We start from the raw sequence: 16,639 nt of genomic DNA, 5'->3' as shown, positions 1-16,639 counted from the left end.
GCCCCGCTGTGCTGGGGGCTGGCCAGTCTTCCCCTTTCAGCCAGAGAAATAAACTCTGGGAAGGTTTTGAAGGCGAGAGGATTCGGTGGGAGTTAAGCGATGAGCTCCCCTTCCCGCAGCTGAAAGATCCTTTCGGTGAAATGTTGGTCTCGGGTGCTGAGAAGGACGTTACAAGGATGATGGAGTTGCACACTGATGATGGCTGCGGGGTTTTTGCTGCGCTCGCAGTTTGTTTTTCTCTGCTCGTGCCTCGGGGAGGGGGCCAGTGAGCTGCTACGTGGCTCTGCTTTGAAAATTGATAGTTTGAAACCCGTGCAGGAATCGTGGCACTGCTTTATAGCTCCTTTCATCTCCCTTCCTGGAGGGAGGGGGAGGTGATGGGCTTATCCTCAACGCTCCATCAGCTGCGCGTTGCTCGTGCCATGCTCTGGTTTTCGAGGTAAGTGTCTTATTCTGAATTCTGCTCCTGTTCCTGTGACAGGGAGGAATTAGCACAAAGGGGAGAGAAATCCTGCTGAGAGCAGGGCTTGTACCACCCTGCGGCATCCCAGAATGAAGCCCGGTGAGCGTTGCTGGGACGAGGGGGTCATTCCTCCCAGGAACGTCCTGCTCCTCACCCTCCCCAAAAGGCAGCGAAATCCCCAGGGAGCCGGGGAGAGAAACCTGAGCCTCGCCACAGCCCCGGATCCTTATTTTATCCTCCCCCTGCCCAGCACCAGCCACTCTCCTCTGTCTCCTTCACCCGTCAGCACAGCAGCAGAGACCTGCTGGAGCAGCCTGCCCTCGGTAAGCGAGCTGAGTTTGCCGGGGCTCTGCACGCTCCCCTCCTGGAATGTGTTCCCCTTCCTCCTGCACTTGGCAGAGGGATGCACTGCTGGAAGGGGGCAGATCTCACCATCCTGTCGGGGATTTTCGGGTGTTTATTTGCAGATAGCCTTGGATACCGAGAAGCCACCTGAATCCTGACCTTGGGGAATGAAAAACCATGGGGAGTGGAATGAGCAAGGTACTGGGGGGACAGCGGGCTGGCCAGTGTGTCCTCCTTGGGCAGGACTTTTCTCCTGCAGCCCAGGGGGACGCCTGTTCCCAGATCACCATGATGCCCTAAATCCAACCACTTGCCTCCTCACTTTCTCATTCCCCTTTGAAACTTCAAGCACTTAAGAAAGGGAATTAAAAAAGCACACAGCGATCTGCGGATTTATATCCGAGGTGATGAGCTAAGTGTCTGTGGCTGTTAGAAAAGTGACAGCTGGCTTTCAACGCTTGTCCCTTGGGTGGTAAGGCCATGGCATTAGCATCCTCAGGGCTGACGGGGGTCCCTGCAGGGAAATTTCCTCCCCTTGCCACCCTGGGACGTGTCTGGGCCTGGCAGCCATGTACTGTGAAGGGGGAAGTGGGGACTAACTGCTGCTTGTAGCTCAGCTGAACTCCAGGGCTGGCAGAGGGGATTGATTTCTGTTGGTATCCTTAAATAACCACTTGGTATGTGTGTTCTCCAGTTTAAAATTAGACTCTGAGACAACAACAGAGAGACCAGATCAGGGCAAACTCTCTCTGCATGGCTCTGGTGTGGTTTAACACCGGGCTTTCACCTGCTGCAGATGCAGCCTGACCTGCAAAGTGGCTTTTACAGCCTCCCCACTGCCACCAAACCCTCTTGGGGAGCCTTTGCTGGTTGGTGCAGACTCATTTGTGTTGCAAGATCTGGCTTTGACTTGACAAAATGCAGGGCTTGGCGTCCCCCTTCTAGTGGTAACAGCTTGTGCTGTGCTGGGCACAGACGTTTGCTGAATCCAGGTGTTTGTACCCCAGGAGCGGGCTGGGGTTCAGCTGAATGGGAGAAGTGGGCTGGATGTGACCCAGTGCTGCTGAAAATCTTTCCTACAGCCTCTCAAACCAGGTGTCTTCTGCCAGATGGGTGCAAACAAGTCCAACTGGTAATCAGCTCTTCCTTTCTGTGCCACTGGGAACTGCTCTAGCTGGCTCTTACACCCCGTAAACACTCTGAGCTGCTCCTTTTTCTCCTTCGTAACCCTGCAGCAGCGAGCTGGAGACCAAATTTGCATACTTGACAGCACTTACTGCAACATCCTGGCCAGAAAATTATTATAAATAGCCTGTGCCTTTGCCTGTCTATCCCCAGCTGGAGAAGGCAACCTTTGAAACTATTTGGAAGAGGTGGTTGCTATAGAATAGCAAAACAAACCGGAGCTGCAGTGGGGCTGACCTGCCTCCAGGAGCCCGGGAGATGGGGGGTCCCTGCCAGGGTCCCCGTGCGAAGGAGGAGGCTGGGGTGGGCTAAGCTGTTTGGGGAATCCAGCCCCCAGCGCTGCCTTTCTGATAGCAACAGGACCAAATGCAAGTCCCTTCCATTTATCTGCTGAGTTTTCCTCAGCTCTGCACTCCTGGAGGGGTTTGGGCTCATGGTTTGAGTGGGCTCAGCCTTTGCTGTTCGTTAATGAAGATGATTCATTAACGTGCCTGGTTTATTGTTGCCTGGGGAGTTTGGTGCCAGATGCCCTGGTCCTGCTGGTACCACGGAAGCTCCCGCTGTGTCACATGCACATTGTGCCCGGCGCTCTCTGAAATCTCTCTCCTTTTTGTCACCTCCCAGGTTGTCAAAGGCCTCTATCTCGGGAACATCCGCGGTGAGTGCCTTCCCCTGCTCCACCTCTGTGTTGCTGTGGGATACCTGGGCAGCTGGTGGGACTGGAGGAGTCCCTCTCCTCGGCAGCTCCCTGTGCCTGCTCCCAGCTGGGGACCTCAGCATCTTCTGGAGATCCAAAGCCTCCCCATCCCAAATGCAAGTGGCCCTGTGCCCAAAGAGTGGTGGTGAATGGAGTTAAATCCAGTTGGTGGCCAGTCATGAGTGGTGTCCCCCAGGGCTCAGTTTTGGGGCCACTCCTGTTTAACATCTTTATTGATGATCTAGATGAGGGGATCGAGTGCCCCCTCAGTAAGTTTGCAGATGACACCCAGTTGGGTGGGAGTGTTGATCTGCTCGAGGGCAGGGAGGCTCTGCAGAGAGACCTGGCCAGGCTGGAGCGATGGGCTGAGGCCACCTGGAGGAGTTTCACTAAGGCCAAATGCCGGGTGCTGCCCTTGGGCCACAACAAGTCCCAGCAGCGCTACAGGCTTGGGGAGGAGTGGCTGGAGAGCTGCCAGTCAGAGAGGGACCTGGGGGGGTTTGATTGATAATGAGCCAGCAGTGTGCCCAGGTGGCCAATGGCATCCTGGCTTGTAATCAGCACTAGCGTGGCCAGCAGGGACAGGGAAGGGATCTGACCCCTGTGCTCGGCACTGGTGAGGCCGCCCCTCGATGAGTGGGTTCAGTTTTGGGCCCCTCACTCCAAAAAGGCCATTGAATGACACGAGTGTGTCCAGAGAAGGGCAACGGAGCTGGTGCAGGGTCTGGAGCACAGGTGTGATGGGGAGCGGCTGAGGGAACTGGGGGCGTTTAGTCTGGAGAAGAGGAGGCTGAGGGGAGACCTCCTGGCCCTCTGCAACTGCCTGAAAGGAGGGTGCAGAGAGGGGGGATGAGTCTCTTGAGCCAAGGAACCAGCGCCAGGCCAAGAGGGAATGGCCTCAAGCTGCACCAGGGCAGGGTCAGACTGGCTCTTAGGAAGGATTTCTTTGCAGAAGGGGTTGTTGGGCGTTGGAATGGGCTGCCCAGGGCAGGGGGGGAGTCCCCATCCCTGGAGGGGTTGAAGAGTCGGGCTGACCCAGTGCTGAGGGATCTGGTGGAGTTGGGAACGGTCAGGGTGAGGTTCATGGTTGGACTGGAGGAGCTTCAAGGGCTTTTCCAACTGAAACAATTCTGTGCAGCTCTAGCCCAGGACAGGGATGTCCATAGGGAGCTGTGGTCACCCGCCATGCCGGAGCACCGGGGAATCCCTGGCATGGCTGGAAACCTCCGCGTGTTTGCTGAGACAATATTTACATCGGGCCAATGTCTGGCTTTCTCGCTGGGGCCTCTGGGCAAGGGCAGGGCGAGGGCAAGGAGAAGCTTGGGTTTCACCCAACAGTGAGGACACAACAGCCTTTTCCAAGTTAGCAGTGTAATTTCTCATTCTGGGGGTGGTTTTTGGAGCCTGCTGAGCACCCAGCACATCCGAGGGGGATTTTGCTTTGAAGGAGATGCTCAGTCTTCTTTCCTGCATCATGTGGGGTGAAAGGCAGTGGGAAGGGGCTGGCACAGAGGTTGAGGGTGATGGATTCGGGTTTCTGGTGGGCGCTTGGTCCAGTGGATCTCCCAGGAGGGCGGGTGACTCATGTGCTGCTCCTGCTTCCAGACTCCGAGGACCGGGAAAACCTGCTGAGGAACGGGGTGACCCACATTCTCTCTGTCCACAACAGCGCCAAGCCAGTGCTGGAGGTGAGTGCCCGGCTTGGGGGGGCGCCTGGGGGACCATCCCGGGGGAGCAGGGGCTGGGAGGGTGCAGATGGGACACACGCAGCCTTCTGGCGTGGAGCAGAGAGGGGAGAAGCGATGCTGGAAGTGCACCGATTTACACCGATTCGCTCCATGCAGTGTTGAATTGCATCCAAAGAGGCTCAGCACCGACTTTCGGGGGACAGGGGAGCGGGGTGTTTTGGGGGGGGGGCACGACCACCTCCTCGATGGTCTTTAGGGCGAAGGGGTGTGCTGGCGGGGCCGGGACCCGGTGGGGTGCCCGGTGCTGCCGCGGGGAGAACCGCGAGAGGGCGGCGGTGCCCCACGGATGGCAGCGCCGGGGCCGCATCCAGCCCCGACGGGGCGGGGGGGGCACAGCGGAACGCGGGGCACCCCCTCCCGTTCCAGGACAGGGGTCCCGGGCCGCCCTGGCTTGGCCTACCCGGTCCCCCCCACTCCCTACCCCGTTTCGTGGGCTGTGGGTGGGGGAAACTGAGGCAGGAGGGAGCTGCCCGGTGGGTTGATGCTGGAGGTGCCGGCCAGGTCTTTTGTGCACAAATCCTGCCTGCACGGACCAGAATGGGGATGCTCAGGCCGTGATACTCATCCTGCAGCCGTCGGCCATGTGCAACTTGCGCTTCATCCCGGTGTTGGACCCGCTGCAAGCTCCCAAATCCTGGGAAAGGGGATTCCTTGGATGCTTCATCCTTTGGGGCTCTGATGGGCTGGGAGCCCCCACAAAACACCAGCTCAAGCCTTTCCACCGCTGAGGCATTGAGTAACGTGGAGGGGGGAGAGGGAGAAGGAAGGAGGCTGCATAAAATTGGTGCAGAGAAATGGCTCGTGGCTGGAGAAGGGGCAGCAGCTGGGGCTGGCGGGGCTCGGGGCACGGCCAGACGGGTAGCAAACCACAGGGTGAGCTTACAACATGGAGCAAGCCACTGGGCTGGCGGAAAGGGGAACCGGAAAGACATGGTGGGTTGAGCAATGTGTCAATCACAGCCCTGGGTTGGGAACCGCAAACCCCAGCACCGTTCCCATGCGTGGCCCAGCTCCCTGAGGCGGGATGGGGCCACCCGGCCCCACGGGGAAGGGGAAGCCACTGGGAGCCCGGCAGTTAGTCCAGGAGTGGGGTGTGGGTTGGGGTTTGGGGAGGAATAGGGTCGCTTTGGCTGCTCAGCTGGTTGCCACGGTGGCTTTGCTGGCATGGTGGCTCCTCGCCGCGGGGAGGTTGGCTGGTGCCAGGCATGGCGGGGCACAGCCAGGTTTTGGGAAGCCACAGCTCATCCCGTAAAACCTGCTGGTGTTTGCTTGCTGGTCCCTGTGCCCCTGCCTGGTGTGTGGTGCCCTTCCACCCACCACCCGCTGCGTGCCAGGGATGTGGATGAGGAACCCGCTGGCTCCAATTTTCCCCAACCCCACCCCGGCCTCTCTGGCAGCTTCTCCAGGCGGGGAGCAGCCAGCTGGCACGCCATGGGGAGCTGGCAAGTGACACATCGCTGCGGCACCTCGTCCCTGTCCCACAAGAGGCTGCGGGGTGGCGGGGGCGAGTGTGGGATGGGGCTGGGGAGGATGGATGGGATGGAGAGGTGATGCATGGGAAAGCCTGCCCGCACTCATCCTCGCAACGTGGGTCTTTCCAGCGCAGGAATATCCCCTTGTCCATCCGCTATGCCTCTTCCCTCCTTAAATAATCAGCTTTTGCCAGCTTCCCAATTTGCTGTGGGCTGCAGGGAAGCAAGGGTGGTCTGTGGGGTTGGGCTGCATCAGCCCAGGGGGGTCGTTTTGGCAGCGATGCCACAGGGAGCTGATGGAGATGGGGCAAACCCTGATGCTCGGCTGTTTCAGCTCTGGCTGGCAGGATTTCCACCCATTTCAGTGAGAAAAAAAAAAAAAAAAAGGTAAAAAAAACCCAAAACCCTCGGATGAAAAGGATCTAATTTTAGCTCAGAACAGGGAGGATCAAGGAAGGGATGTTTTAAAGAAAGGAAAGTAATCTGACCTACGCCAACATGCGGCAGGATGATTTATTGTGTATTAAAAGGACTGGGAGGAAATAACTCATTGATGAGTGTGACTTCATCAGTGCGTGTTCGCACACGTCTTCCTGATAGGACTCACTGGTCAGGCACCCGGGAAAGGGGTGGCTCAGTTTTGGGGGGTTCCTGAGGATCATAGGGGTTCCCCACAGGCTGGGCTCTTCCCCGGGCTGAAAGGGGGAGAAAATAGCCTGGAGTGGGATAGATGTGACCTGTCATGGTTCTTTCTACCAGTGGGGAGCAGGGTGATGGTACCCAAAAGCGGATTGTGGCTTTCCCCTCAGTGAGGGGTCAGCAGGGGGGAGGGAAAGAGAGAAATGGGGGATTTTGTGTTTCTTGGAGGTGTCTTATTACCGCAGCCATCTTTGTATTGCAGGACATGACCTATCTCTGTATCTCGGCCTCGGACTCATCCAGTCAAAACCTGTAAGTTGTTTGCCATCTTTTTACCTCCCAGCATCACGTGTTGGTAGTTGTCGGTCGATACAAGCTCAGATTCTGCAGAACGAAGGTTCAGTCCGTTCCTGGTGCGAAAACTTTGTGTCATTGCTGAGCTTGACAAAAGCTGCAGTTCGTTCTCAGGCGGTAAATGGCATTGTAGGGCTTAAAATCTGTTTCTGTGTGTGTTGGAGGTCAGTAAATTTAGTTTTGCATCAAATTTCAGAATTATTCTATTGGGCAGGGTTGAAAATTGGAGCATTAGAAAGACAGTGATTTGTGTTGGTCTTCCAGACATTTTCCTTGGAAAGAGAAATAACATATTTATTAAAATCAATGTTTTTTTCCCCATATAAAGCATAGATATTTGTAAGATTTTAACAAAGTTCTCAATATGAAGCTGGCGAGAGGTGCAGGTGCTGCTTGCACTCGGGGGGGTTGCAGCACCCCGCTGCTGCTTTGAGTGACCATCCATTGCAACCAGAAAATGGGTGACTCTGAAGGATTTTTCTCTCCAGTCAAACCCTAAAAAGGATCAAAACTTAATGTACAGCGGCCGGACCAAGCCCCATTTGTGGAGGTGCTGGTTTTCCAGCATCCTTGGGAGCAGCTGTGCCTGGGGGTGTGATTCTGCTTGCTCATGCTCCTGCTGAGTGGAAAGAGAAGCTTTACAAGAAAACCCTGCCTCAGCAAGAACTGGGTTTTTTGCTTGTTATTTTTTCTCTTCTCTCATTTCTTTGCATTTGTGGCATGTCTACCGAAAGGGGGGAAAAAAAAAAAAAAGAAGGAAAAAAAAGAAGATAAGACTGACTGCCGGAAGGAAGACTTATTCAAGGAACAATTTTCTGCTTGTCAGTTTTATGCCTTGGATTTCACAACCCTGGTGAACTTCGTGTCCTGCAGGGGAGACGCTTGTGACTCAGGACCTCAGTGGCTCTCAGCCCTGATCCCACGCTTCGAGGCTGGAAAAGCAGGGGGAGAGCTTTCTTCTGACTGGCTGCCTGGGGAAAAAAAACCCCGTGGAGTGGGTGAGGATGGATGGGGTGGCCGAAGTGCTCCCCTCCCTCCCTCCAGGATGGGTTGGGAGGGCGATGCTGCGTGCATGGAGCGGGCTGGAGGCTGGCAGCAAGCGGGCCAAGGGAGCTGGAGGCGAGAGCATCGTGTCCCTGCGAGCAAGGTGCATCCTGGTTGGTCTCAGCCAAGGGGCTGAAGGGGACAACTGGGATCTGGAGAGCATGGACCTGTGCAGGCAACACAGGCAGGCCCTGGGGGATGCTGTCTGCTCTATGAAGATGAATAAGATGAGGAAAAATCCCCCAGGACAAGCTTTTGGCAGGGAAACCCACCTACCCCCCCGCAGATGGTGATGCTCCATTTGTTATGGTGGTTGAGGAGGAGGAGGCACGTTTGTAGCCCACGAGGAGCGATGGACTGACATCTCCTCCCAGGGCTGAGAGGCTCAATATTTTTAGTATGATCGCAGCTTCAGAGATTTCCCCATCTCTTCTCAGGCAGCTATTTTTTAATATGTCCTTGGTTGGTTTCTTAGAACGCGCTGCTCTTCCAGGGCAGGGTGAAGAACATCCCCTTGGATGGCCTAACAGGGATGGGGGCAGTTTTGGAGGGTTCTGCCTTGTGTCCGCAGGGAAGCCGGCTCTGAGTCCCACTGGGAACGAGCTCTCGCTGGGGCATGGGGGGAATAACTCTGTGGTAGCTCGTGCCTTGGCTTCTGAGAAATCAGGAAGGCCGTGCAGGCGCACGCCCACCCCATCACGCGGAGGCAGAGGAAGTCCAGCACCAGGGCAGAGGTGCTGCCGCCTCCGGCACTCACTGCCAGGCAGCTCTGGCTCAGCTGCACCGAAGGGACCTTCTCCTCCTCCTCCCGAAAAAATCAGGACTATGTGCCAGGCAGTCAAGTCAGGGAGTCCATCAGCAGCCCAAGTTACCCAGAATCAGGTTTTCTGCCGCAAAACTACCCCAAGGCTCCGCGCGGCTGTGATGGTGAGCAAGGATGGGCAGAATTTATTGCAGAAATGTGCTGAGGAGCCAAATACCTGTCTCGGCGTGGGCTCTTGGAAACGCCCAATGTCTTCGAGAGGGATCAGCAGCAGCTTCCAGCATCCCATGCGGTGATGAGCAGGAGGGATGTGTCTCACCAGAGCCTGCATGACCCTCCCATGAACACCCCCCTCCATCTCATCAGTACATATGGAGTCATTTACCCTGTTTTCTAGGTCTACATGTCTTCAAAAAGATGGGTGCTGCTCATTGCTGAGCATCCAGGTCAGAAGCAGAGAAGCACCATAGTGTGTTGCACCTGAGCAGCCAAAAAAGCCCTGGATCCCTGCCCTGCCCTGTTTTGCTGCAAAACTCGCTGGTTAGGGTTAATGTGCTCCCTCTGCCTTGCCAGCAGTTACTGGTTATGGCAGTTACTGAATATGGCAGTTACTGGTTATGCTTTCAGGAATGCAGGCAGCTCTCCGGGGACAAGCCTGTACTGTTTCTGGCAGCCCTACATCCCTGGCACAGGCACCTCTCTGTGCCCTCCCTTGGGTGGGAAGGGGCCAGAGGGGCTACTTGAGATGAAGAGAGGAAGGGAGTTGCACCATTTTGGAACCTGCAGGCAAAACACCTTAGGAGCCACCTTCTCCCTGCCTTCTTCCCCACCAGCATTTTTCCCTTGGAGGGAACTGGGTGGTTTTGACATCGTTTGGGAATTAGGGGTGAGCTGATGGCTCAGGACAGTCTCTGATGTGGGGGTGTGCATAGCCCTTGGGCCCTGGAGCTGTCTCCCTGGGGCCCCCCTGAGCTGGTTTGGCTGCTGGCATCACCCTGCTCCCATCTCCATGCCTTGGGAAGCAGGAAATCCCCCGGAAAGTCTCCTAGGTCATTTCCTTCCTGGCAGATGAAGATCAGCCCCCCTGCCTTCGCCTGGCAGAGGAAGGATCTCGGATCTCTGCTCCCACCCCTCACCGGTGGCCCCAGGGTGGTGGGAAGTCCTTGGGTGGGGACACAACTGCTGCTGCCAGGGTGGCCTGGTGCCTCACAGGGGCGGGCAGTCCTCCCTTCCTCACCTCCCTGCCTCTCTCCTTGCAGGCTGCAGCATTTTAAGGAGTGCATCAAGTTCATCCATGAATGCCGGCTCGGTGGGGGAGGCTGCCTCGTCCATTGGTGAGGGCTGCTGTCACCGCTCCGCGTCCCCAGCTCGCATCGGTCCTCTGGGAGGTGGGGATGGGCTCCCAAAACGCATCCTTGAGGTCGAACGCCACTTGTGGTGGGGAGGAAGAAGAGGAGAAGACAAGGAACAGTGGGGAGGGCAACAGGGGAAGGTCTCCACTGCCAAGACCCATCAGGGTGGGTGGTCACTGACAACCTGAGCACCCAAAGAGGTGAGACAGGCTAGAGGAGGGGACAGGGGGAAATCACCTTGCCCGGGGCCACCAGTAGTGGCTTGCTGTCCACTCAGCTCCTTATCCCCACCCAACCCCTGGCTGGGGAACCCCCACTAGCGAACCCCAGCTATGGGGAGTGCCCGTGGGAAGCTGCATCCCATGGTTGTCCCTTGCTGCGTGGTCACACCAGTCTCTGTGCTGGGAACACCCCTCCCTGACACCGCTCCTTCGCGCTGTGCCAGCCTGGCTGGGGTCTCCCGCAGCACCACCATCCTGGTGGCTTACCTCATGACGGTGACCGAGCTCGGCTGGGAGGGCTGCCTGGCTGCCACCAAGGCCGTGCGGTCCTACGTCAGCCCCAACTTTGGCTTCCAGCAGCAGCTGCAGGAGTATGAGGTGACTTTGCTGCAGGAGGTACGTCCCGCGCGCTGACGTCCCCTTATATATGTGTCTGCAGAGTTTGCAAACGTGCAGGGCTCTTTTGCATGCAGCTCACTGCGGGGACCAGCTGTTTGCCCGAGCTGGCCTTTCTGCATGCTATTTATTACCTGGGGATTTTGGGTTTTGCATGCAAAAAAAAAAAATTTAAAAAAAAGTGCCTAGACATTATGCGAGTGCACTTTAAAAAAAGCTCTTTAAAACCCCAGTGATTTTCTCGAGAGTTCGGTTAGGACACAGCGGGGGGGACAGGCCAGCAGCAAGTCCCCCAGGAATCTCGGGAAGGGCGCTGGGCCTCTTCCCGGGAATGCAGAGCAGTGGGAGCCGGAGGCGGAAGGGGGGAGAGGAGAGGGAGGAAGGCTCTTGCGAGAGGCTTCGGGATGTCTGGATGTGCTTGGATCTGGCTGGGCTTCCTCTGACAGCAAGCCCTCTGCTTTTAGAGGCAGGTGACAAGAGCAAGCATTGATGGAGAGATTCTCCTCTTTCGTCCCCAAAATGACACAGAGCAGCAGATTTTAGGAGAGCAGAAGCCCTGACTGGGTGGGTTCTTGTCCCGTGCAAGGGAGGGATGTTGTTGTAGCTGAGCCGAGCTGGGTGCTGGCAGCTGGGAGCGACAGCGGCGTGTTTAATTGGGAGAGTGCTTTTGCAGAGATCAGAGCTGCACTTTTGACCCGGAAAGCCTTCGAAAGCAAAGGGAAAGGCCTTTAAAAGCACAGCTCCTGCCCGGCTCCCTGGCTGCCCTCCAGCCTCCCACGCTGGACCCTGCTCCTCCACCCAGCCCTGGGCGATGCAGTGAAGGACCGGGGTCCAAAACTGCCCCGAGAGGCTACACGGGCCACAGCTGGACCTCTGCAAGGAAGGAGTAACCCACAACTCGGCGTGTCCGAGACATTTCACAGCCCATGTCACCCCTAAATTTGGTTCTATCCCTGGAGGTGAATCCCCCCATCCGCTGCAGCCACGAGCATCATGCAGTGGCCCTGCGGCAAACGGTGGCGGGAACCTGGTGGTCCCTCCAGCCGCACTGAGCCCTTCAAGGGGATTTCTCTCCTCCCAGGAGAGAGGCAGGGACAGCATGTGACATTGGTCCAAATGTCAGCCCCTTCCCTACCACCAAGTTCCCTTCCCCAGGCACTGGCTGGAGCAGGCAGGCGCTGTCACATGAGGGATGCAGCCCTGCCCTGTTATCACTGGTTTGCACAAACGCCCCCAGAGGAGGGCGGAAAATGGTCCAAGGGATTACAAAACACCCACGGTGCTGGAGATTCCCTGCGGGGCTTCCCCCAGCCAGGCCGGCTCTCCCCAACCTTTCCCACGGTCTAGCCGCGCCCCAGCACGGACCGTGATGTGGGGTTTGCTGTGCCCCCCTCCACCCAAGCTATTCCTCCTACTCCCCAAAATCCTGGGCTCAGCAGGCACCAGACTTTCTTCCCTTTCCCTTAGATGCTGCTTTTTCATCCCCTCAAAGTTTTGCTGGAGGCTTTGCAAGTGTTTCCCTGAAAATACCAAAGGGAGAGCCAAGGGTGGAGGCGCTTGGATACGTTTTTCTCAGCTGCAGGGTTTGGCAAGAGCCACCTTTTACTTGAAACACCCTGCGTTCCCCACCCCCGATCGCAGCACCGGGGAGGGAAGCTGCGGATGGCTCTCGTGGGTGGACTTGCTGCTAGCACGGCCCCGGCGGCGAAGGCTGGGTGCTGGAGTGGGGAACACGCTGGCATTACTCACCCGCAGCTGCATTTGAAGAAGAGGAAGAGCCAGGATGGATGCTCCAACCCCACCGGCGATGCCCTTTTCCCAGCTTGCCCCTGCGGCCTCCACCTTGGCAAGAGGAAGGGACTTGCGGGAAGGTCAGCCGAGGTGGATGGCTGGGGGTGGGCTCCATAGGCATGGACCTGCATGGCCAGGAGCCCCTGGGACCCGTTGCCACAGGGCTCCTGTGCTTTGCTTCGTGCCAGCAGCAGTTGGCTTGCTTAGCCTGGCTGCAGGAGGTCACACTTTGTTCCCGTCTGTGGCTTTGGGGTGGTTTTCTCTGTGTGTAGGTAGGATGTGGGGGAAAGGGTATCGTGACCTGCACTTCAGCTCTTGCTGAGGATATAAAAGAGGTTAAATGTACCCATCTAGCACAGCTGCCATCCTGACAGGCAGCAATTTGGAAATGCAGTGCTTGGGAGCAGGCAGGGATAAGGGCTGGGCAGGCTACTCAGGAGGAAAAACCTCATTTCTTGTTGGTTAAAACCTGTGAGAAACAGGTCAGTCCTCCTGGGGACCTCCTGGGGACCTCCTGCCTAGGGCTGTGGGCGAGCATCCCTTGGTGCCTCAGTTTCCTTGATCTGGAGCAGGGACCTCAGATGGGACCCCGGGAGGTAGAAATGGGGAAGATGCTCTCTGGGACTGGCCAGCTGGCCCCTCGCTGCAGGAAACATGCCTCGAGCGTGCAGCTGTGGTTTTGAGCCAGCAAATTGTGCTTATTGGGCCTAGATGGATAAAGAAGGAAGGAAAGGACCAAGAGCAGCAGCAGGATGATGGTCAGGTTAGAAAAGGAAGTAAGTGAGCGCAGAGAAGGCAGTGTGGATATGAGAGAGGGCATAGATGGGCATTAGGGTGATGGACCTGTCCCCCCCCAACCCAAGGTCCCCGCCACGGTGCTGGCACACCATGGCCAGGCTGCCTTTCCCCGCTCCTGGTGCTGTCCCAGATGGGATGGATGCTCCTGGCCCCAGGAGAGAGGAGGAGGGCAGTGGGTTAGTGGTCAGCGCTGGAGGAAACGGGCTGTAACCACTTCTTGCTCTGGCTTTAAAAGGAAACGCCTGGCAGCAGCAGCAGGGTGCTTCCCCCGGCCTCCCGCCGGCTCCTTCCCTCCTTTGCTGGGTGGTGGGAGCCAACTCTGAGGCTGGGTGGTGGGTGCTGAGCCTCGGTGGGTGCTGAGCCTCAGTGCCCCGGCTGTGTCCCCATGGAGCTTCATCCCTCCAGATGGTTTGCATGGGAGGGATGCTCCCCCCATGAGCAGCTGGCATAGAAGCTTGCCCCAAATCCTGTCCCAAATCCTTTGGGATTCACTTCCCAGAGGTTGTTTTCTACAAGGAGATCAGGCTGGGCTCGCGGGGTCCACCCCAAACAAGGGGTCTTCCTGCTTGCAGGCGGCGAGTGCACAGCAGCCGTGGCGAGTCCCACTGTCCGAGGGAGTGGATTTGGGAAATCCAGACATTCCCAGTGGAAATCCCCTCTGTCCAAGCTGACTGTCCCCAGCTGCAGGATCAGTCTCAGAATCTCTCCTCTTGCAGCTCGTGGTCCCCGTGCCTGCGGCAGTCCCGGTAGGACAGGGCTGAGCTGCCCGTCCTGCTGTCCTGCATCCCGCACCTTTGCCACGAGCTCTGCCTCCCGGCCGTGGGGTGCTGCCCCGGCACCCTGGGATGCCGGAGCTGTTGCAGGGGCATCGCCTTGGGGGTATCAAGGCTGGGCAGCCCCTGGGGGCTACCCGCCCTCTCCCTCTGGTTCCCCTGGCTGCACCCCAGGCCTGTCCCAGTGCTACCCCGTGCCGGGGCTCCGATGCTCGGTCCCTCTCTGGACCCTTTGCACCCTCAGGTTTTGCATTCCCGACTCCGTGCCCTCCATCCTTTTTGTAAGGTCTTTGGTATTGCTGGGTGTGCTCCTACCACTCATCCCAGTAACTCCTGCTTGCTGGAGCAGCTGGTTCCCAGTTCCTTTGGAAGAGAGCAAAGCCCTGTCCGCTCCCCACGAGCACGGTGGGTCCTGGCAGAGCTGCCCGTTCCTGCCCGTGCTCTCGGGTGCTGCAGTCTGGGCCTGTCTGGCTGTTTCTCAACCCAGCAGTAGCGGGAAACATTTCTACAGACCGTCTCTCGCTTCCCAGCCATCTCTGGACCTCAGCCACCTGCCAGCTGGCCCCTGGCCACTGGAGCAGCCTTTGCAGCTGGCTGCAGTGGTGGTGGGGGGGGACAAGAGGCACCCCCAAACTGCCCGGCAGCGAGTGAGATGCTCTGCAAACAAACCTGCCTCAGCACGCAAGAGCCACCTTGGCTGTGCAGCTTGTGGCAGCGGGTGCAGCCTGTCCCCGGGGAAGAGAGCATAGGGAAGATTTTCTTACGGGAATTCAGGCACACAAGGAACAACAGCAGCTTCTTGGCAATGAAAAGTAAATAAAGCTGCCGTCCCGGCTGCAGCCAGCGTGAGAAGCTGAGGATGCTGCCAGCTCTCCAGGTCCATCTGTGCCAGGCTGGGGATGCGGGGAGTGCTCGGTTGCAGGGGAACCATCATATATCTCTTGTATGATGTGGTTGTGTCATGTGGTGTGTGAGCTCCTGCAAAATTGGGGCCTTTCTGCTTGCTGGCTGTGGCTGGAGATCCCCCGGCCTCGTCTGAGGCTGCAGTAGGGATGCAGTGGGCATTGCCCCTCCTCGGCTTGCTGCTTTCCACCGGAGCTGTTGGAAGCCCTGGCTCTTGAGCTGGAGGTGTCTCAGCCCCCAGTGACCCTGACAACCTCTTTTGGCTTTGTCCTGGCAGTACCGTGCCTGGATCCGCCGCGACTATGGCAGGAACCCGTTCAAGGACCAGGAGGAGCTGCAGTGCTTGCTGGCCCAGAAGGAGCAGCAGCTGGGGAGCAGGGATCGCTCCTGGCTCCACTCTCCAGCTCCCACCTACCCGCTCCCCTACCACGCAGGTGGCACTGGCAGAAGCAGATGGATGAACAGATAAGCAGCTGGCTGCTCGCAGGCAGACATTGGCCCTGGGCCTTGGAAAACTCAGTCTTCCCTTTGTCAAGTGCCCACGGGGGTTCATGTCTGGGGCAGCGAGCAGCCAGTGCTGGCCTTGGCCGTGGGCTGGAGGGTTGGAGCAGGGGGGTCAGGACTTGCAGACCTTCTCCTTGGCTGTCAGCTCTGTGTATACCTCTGGGCAAGCCAGTTAATTGGTGACAGTGTCTTGCTCTTTCCCGTTCCCCCATTTCTCAGTGGATTGCAGCTACCTTTCCATCACTCAGTGCAGCAGCAAGCCCCATCCCTCTCCCCAGCAGCACAGTACCCAGGCGCTCCTCTGGCAGGGCACAGGGATGCCGACGCAGACCTTGGAAAGCCAGAGCAGGATGAGATGGGGAGAGACCACCTTGTCTTCTGCTTTGCAGTGAAGCTGGGGGGCGATACAGTCTGTGAGGCTGCCCTGAGGAGGGAGGGATGGGTCCTGGGACAGGGGTGTGCTGCTGAGCCCGGCTGTCACCCCGTGGGATGGGGAGAGGGGCTGGAGTCTCCGGGGGCTGCAGATACCCCTTGCCGTGTTCGGACTTTCCTGGTCCAGCCTGTCCTTGGCTGATGTCTGTCTGGCATTTTTGTTTACTCACCCCCCCAAGGAGGGGGAAACCCAGCAGCGCCAGAGGCTGCCCATCCCCACCACCTCCATCCCCGGAGCTGGAGTGGTTCTGGGTTTCCCCTGCTGCCCAACCTGAATGTCCCTGGTTGCAAAAGAAGCCGATTGCTCGATTGGACTCAGTTGACCCACAGACCAGCTTAACGCTGTCCCTCTCCAACAAACTTTTTAATATTGAAAGACTATGACCGTGCCCCTTTTTTCATCCCAAACTCATGCAGTGCATTTCCAAAGCATGGGCTTCCTTTACCAGGGCTCCACATATCTGCCCTACAAGGGGGGTCCCAACTCATCGAGGCAGCCCTTCTACATTTAAACCTTCAACTCTTCCATGTCAGTTTGGCCTTTTACTATAAATACTTTGCTTCTCAAAAATATCTGTTCTGAGGAGAAAAACAAAAGGCTTTTCCAATATTTCTAGGAATCCCCTTAATGAAAATTTCTGGGTACTTGGAGTGTGACAGCGCTGGGGGGTGACTTGCCCAATTCCTAATAAAGAGGAGAGTGATTAAAACCATGAGGATGACTGGTCTTGATTTGTGGTGTTCCTGGTGGGACTGGAG

At 57.4% G+C, this 16,639-nt stretch overlaps 1 protein-coding gene across 1 annotated transcript; it reads left to right on the top strand.

Moving 5' to 3' along the window:
- Nucleotides 1–950: 950 nt before the first annotated feature.
- LOC141948729 (dual specificity protein phosphatase 22-A-like) lies at nt 951–16,593 on the top strand. The gene is made up of 7 exons (XM_074881524.1): nt 951–1,006; nt 2,618–2,651; nt 4,296–4,378; nt 6,812–6,861; nt 9,970–10,044; nt 10,508–10,679; nt 15,222–16,593. Exons 1-7 carry the CDS (start codon nt 986–988, stop codon nt 15,411–15,413), a joined length of 627 nt encoding a protein of 208 aa, XP_074737625.1. The 5' UTR covers nt 951–985; the 3' UTR covers nt 15,414–16,593.
- Nucleotides 16,594–16,639: the final 46 nt, after the last annotated feature.

This window comes from Strix uralensis, chromosome 12, assembly GCF_047716275.1.
Source record: "Strix uralensis isolate ZFMK-TIS-50842 chromosome 12, bStrUra1, whole genome shotgun sequence".
Taxonomy (NCBI): Eukaryota; Metazoa; Chordata; class Aves; order Strigiformes; family Strigidae; genus Strix; species Strix uralensis.
Note: the sequence above shows the minus strand (reverse complement) of the source record. Positions and strands in the feature narration are given on the sequence as shown.